Source organism: Dermacentor andersoni, chromosome 1, assembly GCF_023375885.2.
Source record: "Dermacentor andersoni chromosome 1, qqDerAnde1_hic_scaffold, whole genome shotgun sequence".
NCBI lineage: Eukaryota > Metazoa > Arthropoda > Arachnida > Ixodida > Ixodidae > Dermacentor > Dermacentor andersoni.
Genome location: NC_092814.1, coordinates 378,191,968 through 378,206,314, shown reverse-complemented (window position 1 = coordinate 378,206,314; position 14,347 = coordinate 378,191,968). Strand labels below are relative to the sequence as shown.

Genomic DNA, 14,347 nt, shown 5'->3' with positions numbered 1-14,347 from the left:
AACAGAAGCGCCTTGTGATAGATACTCCACGCTTGATAAGTCAGCGCCGAACGTTTAGATGTCACTGTAAACACAATGCTGTAAGTGGCATGCAGAGATCTCTCGATATATATTATTTTTTTTTGTCCTGGTGTCAGAGGAAGTGTTTTGGCCACGTGTACGCGCGCGTGTTCTCGCACATGCACAGTAAAAAGTTGCATCACGTGTAGTTAGCGGCGGCATCAGCCGTGCTAACGGTGTAGCAGATCATAAGTCAGAAACGACGTACTCCAGAGAAGGACACCGTCACATCGACGCATTAAATAAGTGCAGAGAGACCGTTGAGCATCAATGAACGACTTTACTTCACCACATTCGCTGGTGTCTACAGACGTAAACAGCAGCTTACTGCAGCTGAGCCCAAATGCGACGGTATAGCCTAATAGTAGGACCATATACGTCTTCGAAGTAAGGCAGCGCGCCTTTTACGCGCCCGTAGTACTCGAAGAGACCAGAAAACCTGGCTTTGTCGACGTAGCCAATCTGGAAAAAAGACGGAAGGACACACAGAAACTAAGTAGGAGCCGACACGAGGATCTTCTGTAACCGAGGACATCTGACAGCGCGGTTCTCACACCTGCACTGACGTAATGGGATGCGATCAAAACTGCGGGCAATCATTTTGTATTGCTTTCGTTTAACTAGACTTAATTCTTGAAGAGGAGATCGCTGCGCTCATGTGCTATTCCGTAGCGAAAAAATTCTGGGTTCGCAACACCTGACTTGTGAGAGCAGATAATGGGAACGTGTTTTGTTTTATCCCATGCGTGGCCACACGCAAACTTAACAAAATTGATTGACGTGCGATATAGTAAGTTGCATGCACACGTCACTACCCCCCTCTCCCCCCAATGCGACGAATTAAGGAAACCGGATGATGTCCAGCATAGGCGCAGATCGGAAAGTGCTAATAAAGGTCCAGGTATATAACAGGCTTGGCAGAACTGGAACAAAATCGAGGAATTCTCAATTAGAGGCGCGCACAGCTGTTGAAATCACACCTCGGTATCAGGCCTTTTGACTTTTATTGAGATGAGAGTCTGTACCACTAGCCACGGTTGATTTGCGCGTTTTCAGCGATATATTGGCATGTATGCAGACATATAATATATACAAGGCTGTGCTGGTTCCTGATGAGCAAGAAGCTGAATCGACGTTTTTCTAAATCATAGCTACCGTACTGTGTGAAGGCAGAATGAGAAAGTGCGAGACACTTAAGTGAGGACTAACAAATGAACTGGGGACAAACGTCTGTCGCCTAAACTGCACATGCATGTAGAATGAAGCGGACGCCGATTCAGAAAGGAGCAAAATTAAGAAGAATGCCGACTGTGGCATGAAATGAGATCGGAAAAGAGCATTGAAGACATTACAATCGCTAGTGTTGGTAGACAGGCGGGAACTGCAGATAGGTGGTTGCTTTTCATGAATAAATGGGAAAACACACGTGAATTCCACGTTGTCAGATAGGCATGTGTGAAGCGTTATCTTTCCTGTCTTGCCTATGGTCCACGTATCAATGATCAGAAGGCAAAAACAAAGAAAAAAATCAGGACGGACTCTTCAATAAGTGGTACTTACGTCAAGTGAGAGAACCAGGATGGCGAGGATGCTAAGATCAGCAACGGTGAGCGTGTCACCAGTGGCGAACGGACCTTCGCCGATGAGGCGCTGGATTGCCCCCAGGACCTTCTCATCGAAGTCAGCCTGTTCCTCTTTAGTTGGTTTGCTGTTCTCGCAAAAGCGTGGGCCCTGCAGCATGAAAGGCAGGTAGCGAGTCACGAGTGTTACACAGTAAACTATCTGCTGAAGGGAGTCGGGTGACTCGCAACTGCTTGTAATGGAAATCAAGGTTCAGTGACAGTCACATTCAAGTTGTTTTGCGAGGGCAACAAACATCACGGACGGACATTGAGCGACAGCCGAAAGGCGGAATCACGGATCTGCAGAAGAAAATGACTGCCGCTGCTTGTGCTTGTAATACCGGTTAGACGATCTCCAGGAGCAGGTTAGGCAAACCAGAAGATATTGATTTGTTTATTTTGTAAAGGTGTTTATTAATCACCAGCGTTTGGGCTGACCGTCCGAGCAGGGCACGGACTGAGAACGAGCGGCGTTCTCTGAGCAATGCGCTGGAGAGGTTGACCCACTAGAAAGCGCTGGAGAAAATGGTCCACTGTAGTGTTCCTCTTCTTCGCTACAATTACCCTCGGGAACAAAAAGGGAGCCGTCGCGCGACCTAACAGCTCCTCGCTATGAGTGGATCATAGTAGGGCTTGAGGGCCTCGAGGTTGGCAATGTCGAGTCCACGACGGCGCATGTCCGAAGACGGTTCAACGAGTTCGATCACGTACATGACGAGGGATGCGCGTTCGACGATAACGTAGGGCCCTCCATACTTCGGCAGTAGTTTTAAAGAGAAACCAAGTGTCGCGGAAGGAGCTGAGAGCCACACGAGCGCTCCAGGAAGGAAGGTGGGCGCATAAGTGGTGTCACCGCGAGTGCTTTTCTGGGGCTCGTGGTCATTAGAGGCAAAGGCCCATGTGATATCGCGGCACTCTTCAGCATTTTTCGCCGTGGCAGAAATGGCCGCATATTCAGTTGCATCCGGCTGGTAAGGTAGAATTGTGTGTCGATGGTGTGCGACGGGTGCCGACCGTACAGTAAGAAAAGGGTGTAAAGCTGGTGGTGCTATAAGTTCTGGTGTTGTACGCGTAGGTTGGAAGGGGCAGAATGACGTCGCAATTTGTGTGGTGGGAGGCAGCGTACATGGCAAGCATGACGAGCATGTCACCGAGCGTACGGTTGAAGCGTTCTGTAAGGTTATTTGTTTGAGGATGGTAACGCCGTAGTGTGCGATTAAGAACGTGGAAGTCTTTAAGAAAGGCTTCAACTACATCGGACAGGAAAGCACGTCCGCGATCAGTGAGCAGTTCCTGAGGTGGCCCATGACGCAGTATGAATCGACCAAGCAGGAAAGAGGCAACTTCGCGCGCTGTGCAACTGCCGGGAGGGCGGCAGTTTCCGTGCATCTCGTGAGCTGTTCAACTGCCACAATGGCCCAGCGTTTTTCAGCCGATGTCAGGGGAAGGGGCCTATACAAATCAATGGTGACGCGCCCAAACGGCCGGGTAGGGCAAAGTAAAGGTTGCAGAATGGCTGGAGAGACGCGGGGCGAAGATTTCCCGCACTGATAATTGGGGAAAAAGCAAACGAACTTCTGAACCTAGCTGTACATCGCTCGCAAGTAGTACCGCCGTCCAAGGCATTGATAAGCTTTGAAAACACCCGATTGTGCACACTGTGGATCGGCGTGGAAAGCTGCACACATTTCGGAAATGCAGACTGCGAGGTACTACAACCGCTGGCGCTCGTCGGAGTTATAACTGCGTTGGTGAAGCAGGTGAAATGGTCAGCTTGACGACGCAACGTGCGAGTGGCTGGTTGGGCTGATGAACCAGAAAGCAAGTCTATAATGGAAGCAATTCAATGGTCTTTGCGCTGCTCAGAAGCGATAGTGGTAAGGTCGAGCGAAGAAACGGCAAACTGGGCTAGTGAGCAGCAGGCATTGCCGTCGGGCAAAGGAGAGGGCGTCGGCGTCAGAATGCTGGCGTTCGCTGCGGTACAGCACGCGGATGTCGTAGTCTTGCAGGCAAGGTGTCCATCGGGCAAGACGGCCTGAAGGATCCTTCAAGGATGACAGCCAATATAGTTCATGGTGGTCCGTGACCATCAAATTTACGGCCATACAAATAAGGCCGGAACTTAGTAAGGGCCCAGATGACGGCCAGGCATTCTTTTTCTCTCAGTGTAATTTGTCTCGGCTCTCGTAAGCGTACGACTTGCATAAGCCACCACAGACAGGAAAACTGTGCTGGGCAAGAGGAGAGCGGACGACAACATCGCTGGCATCTATGCACGCCTCGGTAGGGGTTGTCGGGCGGTAATGGCGCAAAATTGGTGGAGTCGTTAGCAAACGACGGAGCTTTGTGAAGGCCTCGTTGCACTTGGACGACCACGAAGTGAAGAGTCCGTTGCTTCTAAGTACATTCGTCAGAGGCCATATGGTGGCGGCAAAATTTCAAATGAAGCTTTGAAGTAGGAGCAGAGACCTATGAAACAGCGCAATTCTTTGACGGACATTGGCTGAGGAAATTCGGCGACAGCCCGAAGTTTGGCTAGATCGGGGAGAATTCCATTCTCGAATACGATGTAATCTAGAATCGCCAGCTGCCGAGCTGCAAATTGGCACTTCGTTGTAGGCCAACGTTTTCTAAACATGTCAGAACACGCCGGCGCCGTTGACGGTGCGTGGTGAAGTCGGGAGAACAAACAACGTCGTGAAGATAGCAGAAGCACCTGTGCCACTTCAAGCCATGCAGAACTGTCCATCATGCGCTCAAAGGTTGCAGGCACTGCAAAAAGTCCAAAAGGCATTACGTTAAATTCGTATAAGTGGTCGGGTGTGGCAAAAACCATCTTCAGCCGGTCAGGGTTTGCAATGAGTACTTGCTAGTACCCTGAGCGCGAATCTAGAGATGAAAAAAATTCTGCGCCTTGTGGACTGTCAATCGCACCGTCTATGCGTGGGAGAGGGCAGACGTCCTTGCGAGTTCTCGTTGTGGCGCCGGTAGTACACACAGAGCCGCACAAAACCATATTTCTTCATAACACGGACGACAGGGGATGCCCATGGGCTGTTGGAAGGTCTTATCACCTCGCGGCGACGCATGCCGTCAACTTGCTGGTTGATATTACACGACAGTCTGCAGGAGATGCGCGATGCGGACGTTGCCGCATTGGCGGTTGCCAGCGAGTGTCGATACAATGTGTAACAGCTGACGACCGACCCAGGGAAGGCTCCATTGCATTGAAAGAAGAACGAATTAATTCTAAGAGGCGTAAAAGCGGAGACCGCTGTACTGATGTAAGCTCATCGGTAATAGAAGAACCGAACGCGTCACTTGGTGATGTGTCACGCGTAGAAACAGCACTCAGCGCACTGCAACTAGCACAGTAATTGTCACTGGGCACCTCAATAACTTGCGTTTTTTATGGCTTCTACAGTGCCACGACATTACCTTCGGAGCAGCATCACAGGGTATGGGAAAAAGTTCCAAACGAAAACGGTGCTGTAGCCCTGTCTGATATCCACTGTCGCAAAAGGTAGCAGCAGACCTTTCCGAGTGAAAAAGCAGTCAGACAGAGACAGTAGTGCAGCAGTGTCGGAGAGTCCGCTGCAGTACATGGGCACGATCGTTCACGCGCTCGGAGGAATGTGGATGTCCGCTTGGACAAGTAGTTTCTTTGAAAGCGAAGAACTGTCGGTGAGTGGCAAATGTAACAGCGGCGATAGTTCTATTTCGGTCAGTGCGCAATGGATAACGGCATTGTGGAGCGAGAGAAAATCTCAGCCGAGGATTAGGTCAAGACAGCATGAGGAAAGGATGAATTCTATGGCCTATAGAACGTCGTCAACGATAACGTGAAAAGTGCAAGCCGCTAAGTAGTGAATATGCTGAGCATTAGCTGTGCTGAGGGATGGACCAGAAAGGGGCGTCGTGACCTTCCGAAGCAAGCGGCAAAGCTTAGTGACCAGAACCCATACTGCAGCTCCTGTGTCCACTAGTGCAGATGCGTGAACACCGTCAACAAACACTTCGATTACGTTCGAGGGATAGCGTTAAGGACTTAAACATTTCAGCGTTGTCGCAGCCCATGCCAATGGACTGCGACGATTAGTTTTCCTCGATCCGAGTTACGGGGCGAGGTCGCATCGGCGACAGTGAGCGACGGCGAGGAGACGGTGAACGGCGGCGAGTTCGTGTCTGGCGCAATGTCGGTGACATACCCGATAGGGGTCATAATACAGACGGTTGGGGTGACTTGACACGGGTGGGGAGGCACTAGGTGACTGCACACAATTACAATAGCGTGAGATGTGACCGGCGTATACGCACACGCAAACATATTGACAGGTTATCGGGGGTATGCCACCGGTTCGCTGGGGCAGGCCCCATCCCTGTCACAGGACGCGTAGTACGTGGCGGCTGCTGATATGGCTGCATGGCGGGCTGCAGTGGGGGCCTCGCCATGACGTTGGAATAGCGGAGAGGCATACTTGGAGAAAGTGGTTGGGTCGTCGCGACTTCAGCGTAGCCGAGTGGTGCAGGCAACGGTACCTGTTGGCGCGTGGCAACGACTTCAGCGTAGCGCAGTGGTGCAGCCGCAGGAAGATGTTAGCGCTAGTCTGGCAAGACCTGGGTGATTTTTTACTCGATCGCGCGACGGAGCAGAGGCACAAAATACGTGGCGCGCTCTTGTATATGCAGCGGCCGAGCGAAAGTCATCAAGGAGAGCTGGCGTGCAACTTCCTCACGGACGAACGCTTTCATTTCTGCAAGCAGCGCTGACTGGTCGGAGATGGTAGCCAAAGCAGCAATGTGTTCGTCGCGCGATAAAGGGTGACATGTCAACGAGCACTGCCTGCGTAGCTCCTTCTAGCTTTGGCAGAGAGTGACGATGTCAGTCAAGGACAGTGAGTTTTTTTTTGCAAGCAGCATGTAGAAAGCATCACCTATTCCTTTCATGACATTTCGGATTTTTTCAGACTCCGACATCGTCACATTGACTCTCTTATGCAAGTCCAGAACACCTTCACTGCAGCTTGTAAATGGTTCACGCGGCTGCTGTGCAGGTTCTCGCAAGCGTGATTCCGCACACAGCTTGTGCATAGCAGGGCGACCAACCACAGCCACTAAAGAGGTCTTGAATGAAGAGCACGTCAGAAAATCGGTCTCATGATTGTTTTACCAGAGACTGGCGACACCCGCAAGATGGAAGAGCACGTTGCTCAGTTTTGCGGGATTGTCCCATTTCTTGTGGGCGCTTACCTTCTCATATCACTTCAGCCAGTCCTCCACATCGTTGTCGTACGCGCCGCTGAAAATGGCAGGGTCCCTGTGGGGAGGCACACCAGAGTACATGATTGACTGAGGAGGCGCTTACTGGGAAGGAGTAAGAAGTGTTTGCTGGGACGCGTCTTCAGGCATGGTGGAGCGTAGAGCGCGGGATAGAAGTTCCAGGATTGACGCTGTAGGACGAAGCACTCTCCACCACTTGAAAAGGTGTTTGTTAGTCACCCGCGTTTGGGTCTACCGTGAGAACACGCCACGGACTCAGCATGAGCGGCGTTTCGCCGAGTCACAGTTTCCTACAATATACTATAGAGGGAACTCTGGTGCCGCAGTCGTTGACTCAGGAAGGATGGGAAGTACATGAATTTGCCTCATCTTCGTGCCTGTCGATTCATAGGTTCTTGTGGCTTTGTATATTACGCTTTTATGCCTTCATCGTCGCAAATTTCAGAGCAATATATACTCTGAGAAGTGCAGAAGACGCTGCGAACACGCACATTCGCTACTAATTGAAACGCTTGAGCTTGTCGAGGTGGCCAAATCAAAACACGCCAAGCGTCTCAAGGCACTGGCATACCTGCGACAAATTACTAAGGGCGTTTCACATCGGCTGTCGATGCATGCGTCCGCGGCTTAATGGTTTGAATATCAGGAATCTGGGCTAGAGGTCCTGTGCTCGAATCCTGCCGTCGGACAATTTTAATAATGCATATTTATTTATTACGCAGTACATTGTTGAAAATAACGAGTTTAAAAGTCCTGAAGCCGTTTGAAGCCAGAAGGACAAAGGCAGATCAATGTACTTCCCATAATTTCCAATCTGGCTCAACCGCTCCCGTTGCAGCTCCCGTAAACACAAGCGCCAGAGTTTCCTCTCGTAATTATTGTATGAAACTACGCCCCGAGCGATGCGCTGGAAAGATTGACCCACTAGAAAGCGTTGGAGGGGATGGCTCACCCATAGAGTTTCTCACTATATTACCTAAACGTAAATCTGGCGCTGCTGCACTGCGGTATGCATGGGAATACCGGTATATTGCGACTTCGGATTGGCATCGTTCCCGGAGAGCCTGGACACCTTGAAGACGCACCTGGCAAGCACCGCTCCGTCTGTCACAATGATTCATTCTCTACTAAAACAGCACGTAAAAAGCTGGTTACGTGCTGTTTTACGTGTTGTGCAAAAAAACACAAAAACATGTTTTGTTTAACTTTGAGAACTTGTTATTGCATGCACAATTATATGACACGTAAAAAGTATCAGCGGGCCGCTAAAGTTGGACAGACGACAAGATTCCCCCTCGCATTGGAACGTTGTCGTCTTTCTTGCTTTTCCTCGCGTTTTATGCATTGTAGGTCAGTAAACTTCACTGGAAGATGCAACATGCGTGAATGGAAATATTTTATGTAGGTTTTACTTTAAGAACGCGTTATTGTGTAGCCATATCCACGTTTTAGACGAAGCCTTTTGCAACACCAGCCAACACAAGCCTCGCAGGCACATATACCGTCATTCCCATGACGGCACACCACCCCTTAGAAAACTCCCATAGCCGGTGGCGCCAGATTTCCCTCTTGCTGTTATAGTGAAAAAGTATGGGCTCACCATAGCGTTCCTCCTCTTCGTTCAAATTTATTCATTTACAATACCCATAAACGCAGAAAATCTCTAAATGTAGAATAATATGCGAATATAAGTCGACTCATTATTAAAGGGACACTAAAGGTTACCAAAAACTCAAGTTAAAGTGGTAGAGCAATGTTCTAGAACGTCTAAGGCGTCAATGTAATCGCGAACAGAGCTTTAGTAACCGAGAAATTGAGGTAAATGCATGACACGATTTGAGACCCCCCAGCGACATTCCGGTACTAACCCGATGACGAAAGCACTCCTCATAATTTGTGTTACTAATACTCAACTACTCGTATTAAAAATATCATTTCATTCGATTATAAGACGGAAAAAAAATGCTACTTGTCTACGTCTATTCGATTCTAAGAAAAAATAACATTTTGACGTTACCCTTCAGTAATATGGGTGTTCGAAAGGTTTCGTTTTCGCTCGACTCTGCGCGCTCGACTCCGCGCCGCGCACACTTTGGAGTTTCAGTAGCTTCGTTATCGCGTCGTGCTGTGAGGGTTCGCTCGCGAAACTCATTTGGAACAAGCAGCGAGAATGCCACGTCCATGTGATGTCGTGGGAAGCCCTCGTTGCTTTCCCGCTCCGGAGAGCCGGTGTCGAGGCCGCCGTCGTAGTACGCAACGACGCCGGCAGTGCGAGCCCTCAGCAGCAGGTCGCGCTCGCCGGTGCTCAAATCGCTGAAGTTGAGCCCACCATCGCGAGCCAATCTGTCGGTGTCAGGGTCCATTGCGACGAGCGTCGAAGTTTGCGTCATAGAATAAAGTACCAGCTTCTGGGCGTCTTGCGCTGGAGTTTGAGGTATAGGCCGCGTGCACCGCCTATAGAGGCGCCACTGATAGCCACCTAGCGGGCGCTTCCAACAATACGCGTGGGAGCAGTAGCAGACGACAACGCTTTGCAGCAAGGGTGACTGAAGTTCGCGGCTGCGATTTGTCCTTGGTTCGGGCGCCAGACTGCTTCTTCTGCGGTGACAGCTGTAGGGAAGACGCAGACCTCTGTGGGAGCGGGTATGAACAAGGTGTTACCGGTGTTTGGGGCAACATGGTCCACATACGCGCCAGGTGCGTCCCGCAGACAAACGCCATGAAGACCATTTACATGAAGTGGAGCTCATGTAAACTAGCCGACAAATTTTGTTGACTAATGCGATGTCTCGACCGTTTTTTTTTTCTTTAATTCTACCCTTGCCGTAATGCTGCTTCTGTACCTCAATAATAAGCACCCGTCGTTAGTGCAGACTTAGATAACAAATCCGCACGGTGCGATGTCTGCATATACCGTTGTGATTTTTCTGCCGATGAATACATGTGACGCCGCCGAATAAGTGTAGTGAAAGTCGCCTGAAGTAGAATAATTGCGAATTTATTGATAGAAACGCGTACACTATAGTCAACGAAGCCACCAAACGCACGGGTTAATAAAAGCGCGTGTTAGCGCTGTACCGCCGATGAACTGCCGTTCGCGCTGCAGTTTTTGCAATTTTAAATTCCCTAAGGGAACTGCTTGGAAACGTACAAAGCTATAGTGTGACTAACATTGCAGTACTTTTTTTAAATGTTACTAGAGAGAATGGCCACACGATATATTTAAAGGCAGAGCAGCGCCAGTCAAATTAGATACAGCGCTGGCGGCAAGGCCGGGTTTAGTCCTATGCGGCGTAATCATAAGAAATAATTCAGCTGAGTGCAAAATTCACTTGCAAGAAGCGACTACGTTGTGAAACAAACAAATCACTCGGCGTGTTAAGTCTGCTCAGACAGCATCAAGGTATGATGATGTGACGCGAACTACTCAGCGAAAAATGGATCAGCGAAAAATAGAACAAAAATACCATATGCAGTAACTATTAGCAATTCTCGCCCTGAGCTACCTATTTTCTAAACACATTTCCCAAAAAACCACAATATCTAAGGTGCCCTCGGGCGAAATGAATAAAGCTGTTAAAGAAGCACTTGCTTGGTGTCATTCCGATAAGACACAGCGTGATTTATACCCTTTACAAACGAGGCAGGGTGAAAACCTCGCAGCTCAAAAGAATCAAGAGTTATGCATGAAGCAACTAGCAACAGTTAAACATGGGCGAAGCCACGCATAAAATAAATGTAAAGACATGAAGTGCGCGACAGCTGGTGCGAGGATTTACCGGGCCACATAAAACTAACAATTTCAGTTCTTGCAAACTTCTGTAGCTTTAACATGCAAAACAATGCGCTCATGCAGTCGTGCTGCCTAGCTAGCCCAACGCGGTAAAGAAGCGGAAAACAATATAAGCGGCAAACGGCATTCCGAACTTTAGCGAAATGCCTTTCAACCGCAGGTTGCACTGCAGACGAACTTCGTCGCTTACCCGTCTAACTACAATTGAGTAAAAAAATAATAATAAAAAAGAAAAAACACCGAAGCGACAAAGGAAAGGATGAGAACAAGAAATTTCGCGCCGAAGCTACGATCCATTGCCACCGTTGTTGCTCCTGCTGATGAGGCTTTGCGGGGAATAATTAGAACCGTATCACCGGCACGTTTTCGCCGGTATTTGAGCCCCCCCACCCTGCAACAATTCCTCTTCGACATTCTTCGGAAGCTTTGGCCATCCCACACATGCGAAGGGTGTTGCTTATTTTGCTCTGAAAACACAAATAAGACGGAGAAGCACTATCAGCGACGCAACAAACTACGGCGTGCTACGGCGCGCGGCTCGCTCCTCTCCCATGCGTTCTGCGCAAGGCCGCCACCAGTGGCGCGGCCATCGGCGTGCACGCCGCGTATAGTAGCGGCGCCTGGTGGCAGTGCGGGAAACGACATCTGGTTCGTGCCAGCTTGGATCGTATTGAGCCCTGGCTGTGGCGAAGCACGTTTCTAGGCCGAATTTTGCGTCGATTCGCACTCTTTTATGCCCTGTTGCGAGTGCGAAAAGGCTCGTCACTTCTCACAGACCACGCCGACCACGCTGCGAGCTCGCCGCAGCCTATAGTTTAACAAAAACGGACTCTCCGTGTGCCGTTGGATGTAATTCGTTTCTCTTTCCGCTAGCCACCATACTCCCGCTTTCGCTCTGCTGTCGGCTGTCTTGGCTCTGTTTCTGGCCGCGCGTTTGCGTTTTGCGCAGAATAGCCGTAGCGCCGTCTGCGGACGCTGTTCTACTCACCGATGGCGCAACGTCACTATGAGACCATGATATGGTGGCTAGATGGGAGAGGTGACGCCAACGGCGGATGGAAGCCGCTCCTCCATTTCAAGCCGGGCGTAGGTGGCGCTGTTGGCCGTAATCCGATGCATGGTACGCGCCGCTGGCTTTGAGCATACGCAAGGACGCAGGCCTGCCGTGCACGCAGCGCGTCGGCCTTTCAGTGATATTTGTTGCAAGCAATGGTTTAGCTCGTTAAACGCTAGTCGAACGTGACTACGACTGACAGAATGCAATTTTAAGCCGTGGTGGTGCAGTGGTTAGGGCGTCCAATTGTTGTGCCCAAGGATGAGGGATGGCATCCCGGCCGCGGCGGCCGCTTTTCGATGAAGGCGAAAGACAAGGCGCCCGTTTGCTGTGCGATGTTAGTGCACGTCAAAGAACCCCAGGTGGTCGAAATTTACAGAGTCCTTCATGCCTCCACTACGGCATCTCTCGTAGCCTGAGTCACTTTGGCACGTGAAACCCCACAAACAAAACCATTAAAATCGAGTGGTTGCCTCTGCAATACATCTGCTGCGTAACACATCGGCGTATCTAAAGCGTTATTCGGGAATCATTTCAGTTTCAGGAATTGAAGGGTCCGAATGAGTCCTGTGTGGTCAAGATAGTGCATGACGACAGTAGGAGACACAGACCAAAAGAATTAGGATGGAAATATGTTTCGGGTCCGTGCTATTGCATTTTTTAAATAACGTTGATTGCCTCAGGGCATAAAGGAATATGCAAAAAGGAAATTAAAAGGGGTATTAAACGAGAGAAAAAAAGGTTGGTTGTTCTTTGGCCGGTGTCTTCCACTCCTTAAGTTTCAGTAATATGAAGCGTCAACTTACTCCTAAAAAATGTGAATGGGGTTCAGAACAGGTAATACAAAGCATAGCAAAAATTTATTGCACATCGTAGTAATAGCAAAGCACTGTACATCATACATTCAGGGTAATTCAAAATACAAGATATCACATTTACACATGCTTCTGTGTAATTTGAAAGAAAAACATTAAACATTGAACACCCACTAAGAAATGGGGAGGCAAGGATATCACTTTTCACTAAATAAAAAATTAAGACGTTCGACCTTGAAGAAATATGCAACTTAGAGCACCCTCCCTGCTGCCTCGACGACACAGCCGGACGTGCAGCCAGGGGCGAAGCAGTGACGCTGCCTCGCGTTTTTTGCGTGGGAATTCATCTATTCGGCGAAGTCCGGCACTCACATTAACATGTCAGCAGCGAAACACATATTGCCATAAACGAGAGAACACTTTGGCAGCCGCGAAGAAACAGGAACGCTGTCGCGCCGGCCAGACACCGCGGGAAGCTGCACACGCGCGCAACCGCGTGACTGCATCGCTAAGCTGACCGCAGCGCCACCGCGGCCTTTGCGGCAGCGCATGAACGAGTGGATCGCGCTTTCTCGGCGGATATGCCGGCGCTGGCGCCACCTCCCCCTTCTAGCCACCATAACCATGATGTCAGTACTCCTCGACCGGAGGGCGGGCGATTTGAACTGCGCTAGAGGTACGCGGACGCTTCAGAACGCATTTTCTCTTAAAATATGTCTCTCCTTGGCACGAAACAAGCGTTTCGAGGTTTCTGTGATGGTATTTCAACAGTCCACGTTGACTTAATAGTAACCTTTAGTGTCCCTTTAAATATATTCAGAATAAACGCGAATAATAAGTAGCACGGATGCGGGAGGTAATGAAAATTTCAACTTCAACGAGAAGAAAACAGGATAGCAGAAATCTTATACGCTTTTTATTGTACTTTACACAATTTACAAGTCAGCTTGTGAATAGCAGTCTCCGGATAAATAACGAAGATCACTAAAATGGCCATTGAAATAATAAAATAAAGATATCACGAGGACAAAATTTAATTCTGGGGTTTTACACGCCAACACTGCGATTTGATCATGAGGCACGCCGTAGTGTGGGACTGCGGAATTTTGACCACCTGGGCTTCCTTAACATGCACCAAATATACGGCAGATGGGCGTTCTTGAATATCACCGCTATCGAATTGCGGCTGCCGTGGCCAGGATTCGATCCCGCGACCTCGGTCTTATCAGCTCAACGCCAAAGCAACTATGCCACCACGATGGGTCATCACGAGGGCAGATGATAATACATATTTAAGAGGAAGCTTTAGCTCAGTTGCTCCTATCTAAATACATGTAAAAGGAGAATTCGTTTTTCTCGGCAACCACTGCACCAAATTTGACGGGGTTTATTGCATTTAAAAGAAAAACTTAAAATCTAGTGACTGTTTGTTTCGAGTTTTCAATTTAGTCGTCAATTTTTTTATTAGAAATTGGCAAAAATCGCAAATTTTCAGAAAATGAAACTATAAAGTTGACAACTCTAACTCAGCAGGAAAAAATGATATCGCAATTCTGTGAATTGTATCTGATAGCACATCTAAAGCGGACAAATTTGACATCTTACACATGAATATAAAAAAAAAATTAATAATATGTAATTACAACTTTTGCAGAACCCTCGTAAACAACGTAACAAATTCACGTTCGATGTAAAATGACATGAAATTTGCCCGCCTTGATTT

General features: G+C 49.0%; 1 protein-coding gene across 1 annotated transcript in view; it reads right to left on the bottom strand.

Moving 5' to 3' along the window:
* Nucleotides 1-320: 320 nt before the first annotated feature.
* Nucleotides 321-14,347, bottom strand: part of LOC126518501 (glutathione S-transferase 2-like) — a 54,198-nt gene continuing 40,171 nt past the window's right edge. The window contains exons 4-5 of the mRNA XM_050168287.3: nucleotides 1,621-1,791; nucleotides 321-522 (exon numbers count right to left, since the gene is read on the bottom strand). Of these exons, the coding sequence (XP_050024244.2) occupies nucleotides 385-522; nucleotides 1,621-1,791 (309 nt within the window). The 3' untranslated portion in view covers nucleotides 321-384. The remainder of the gene's footprint in view (nucleotides 523-1,620; nucleotides 1,792-14,347) is intronic.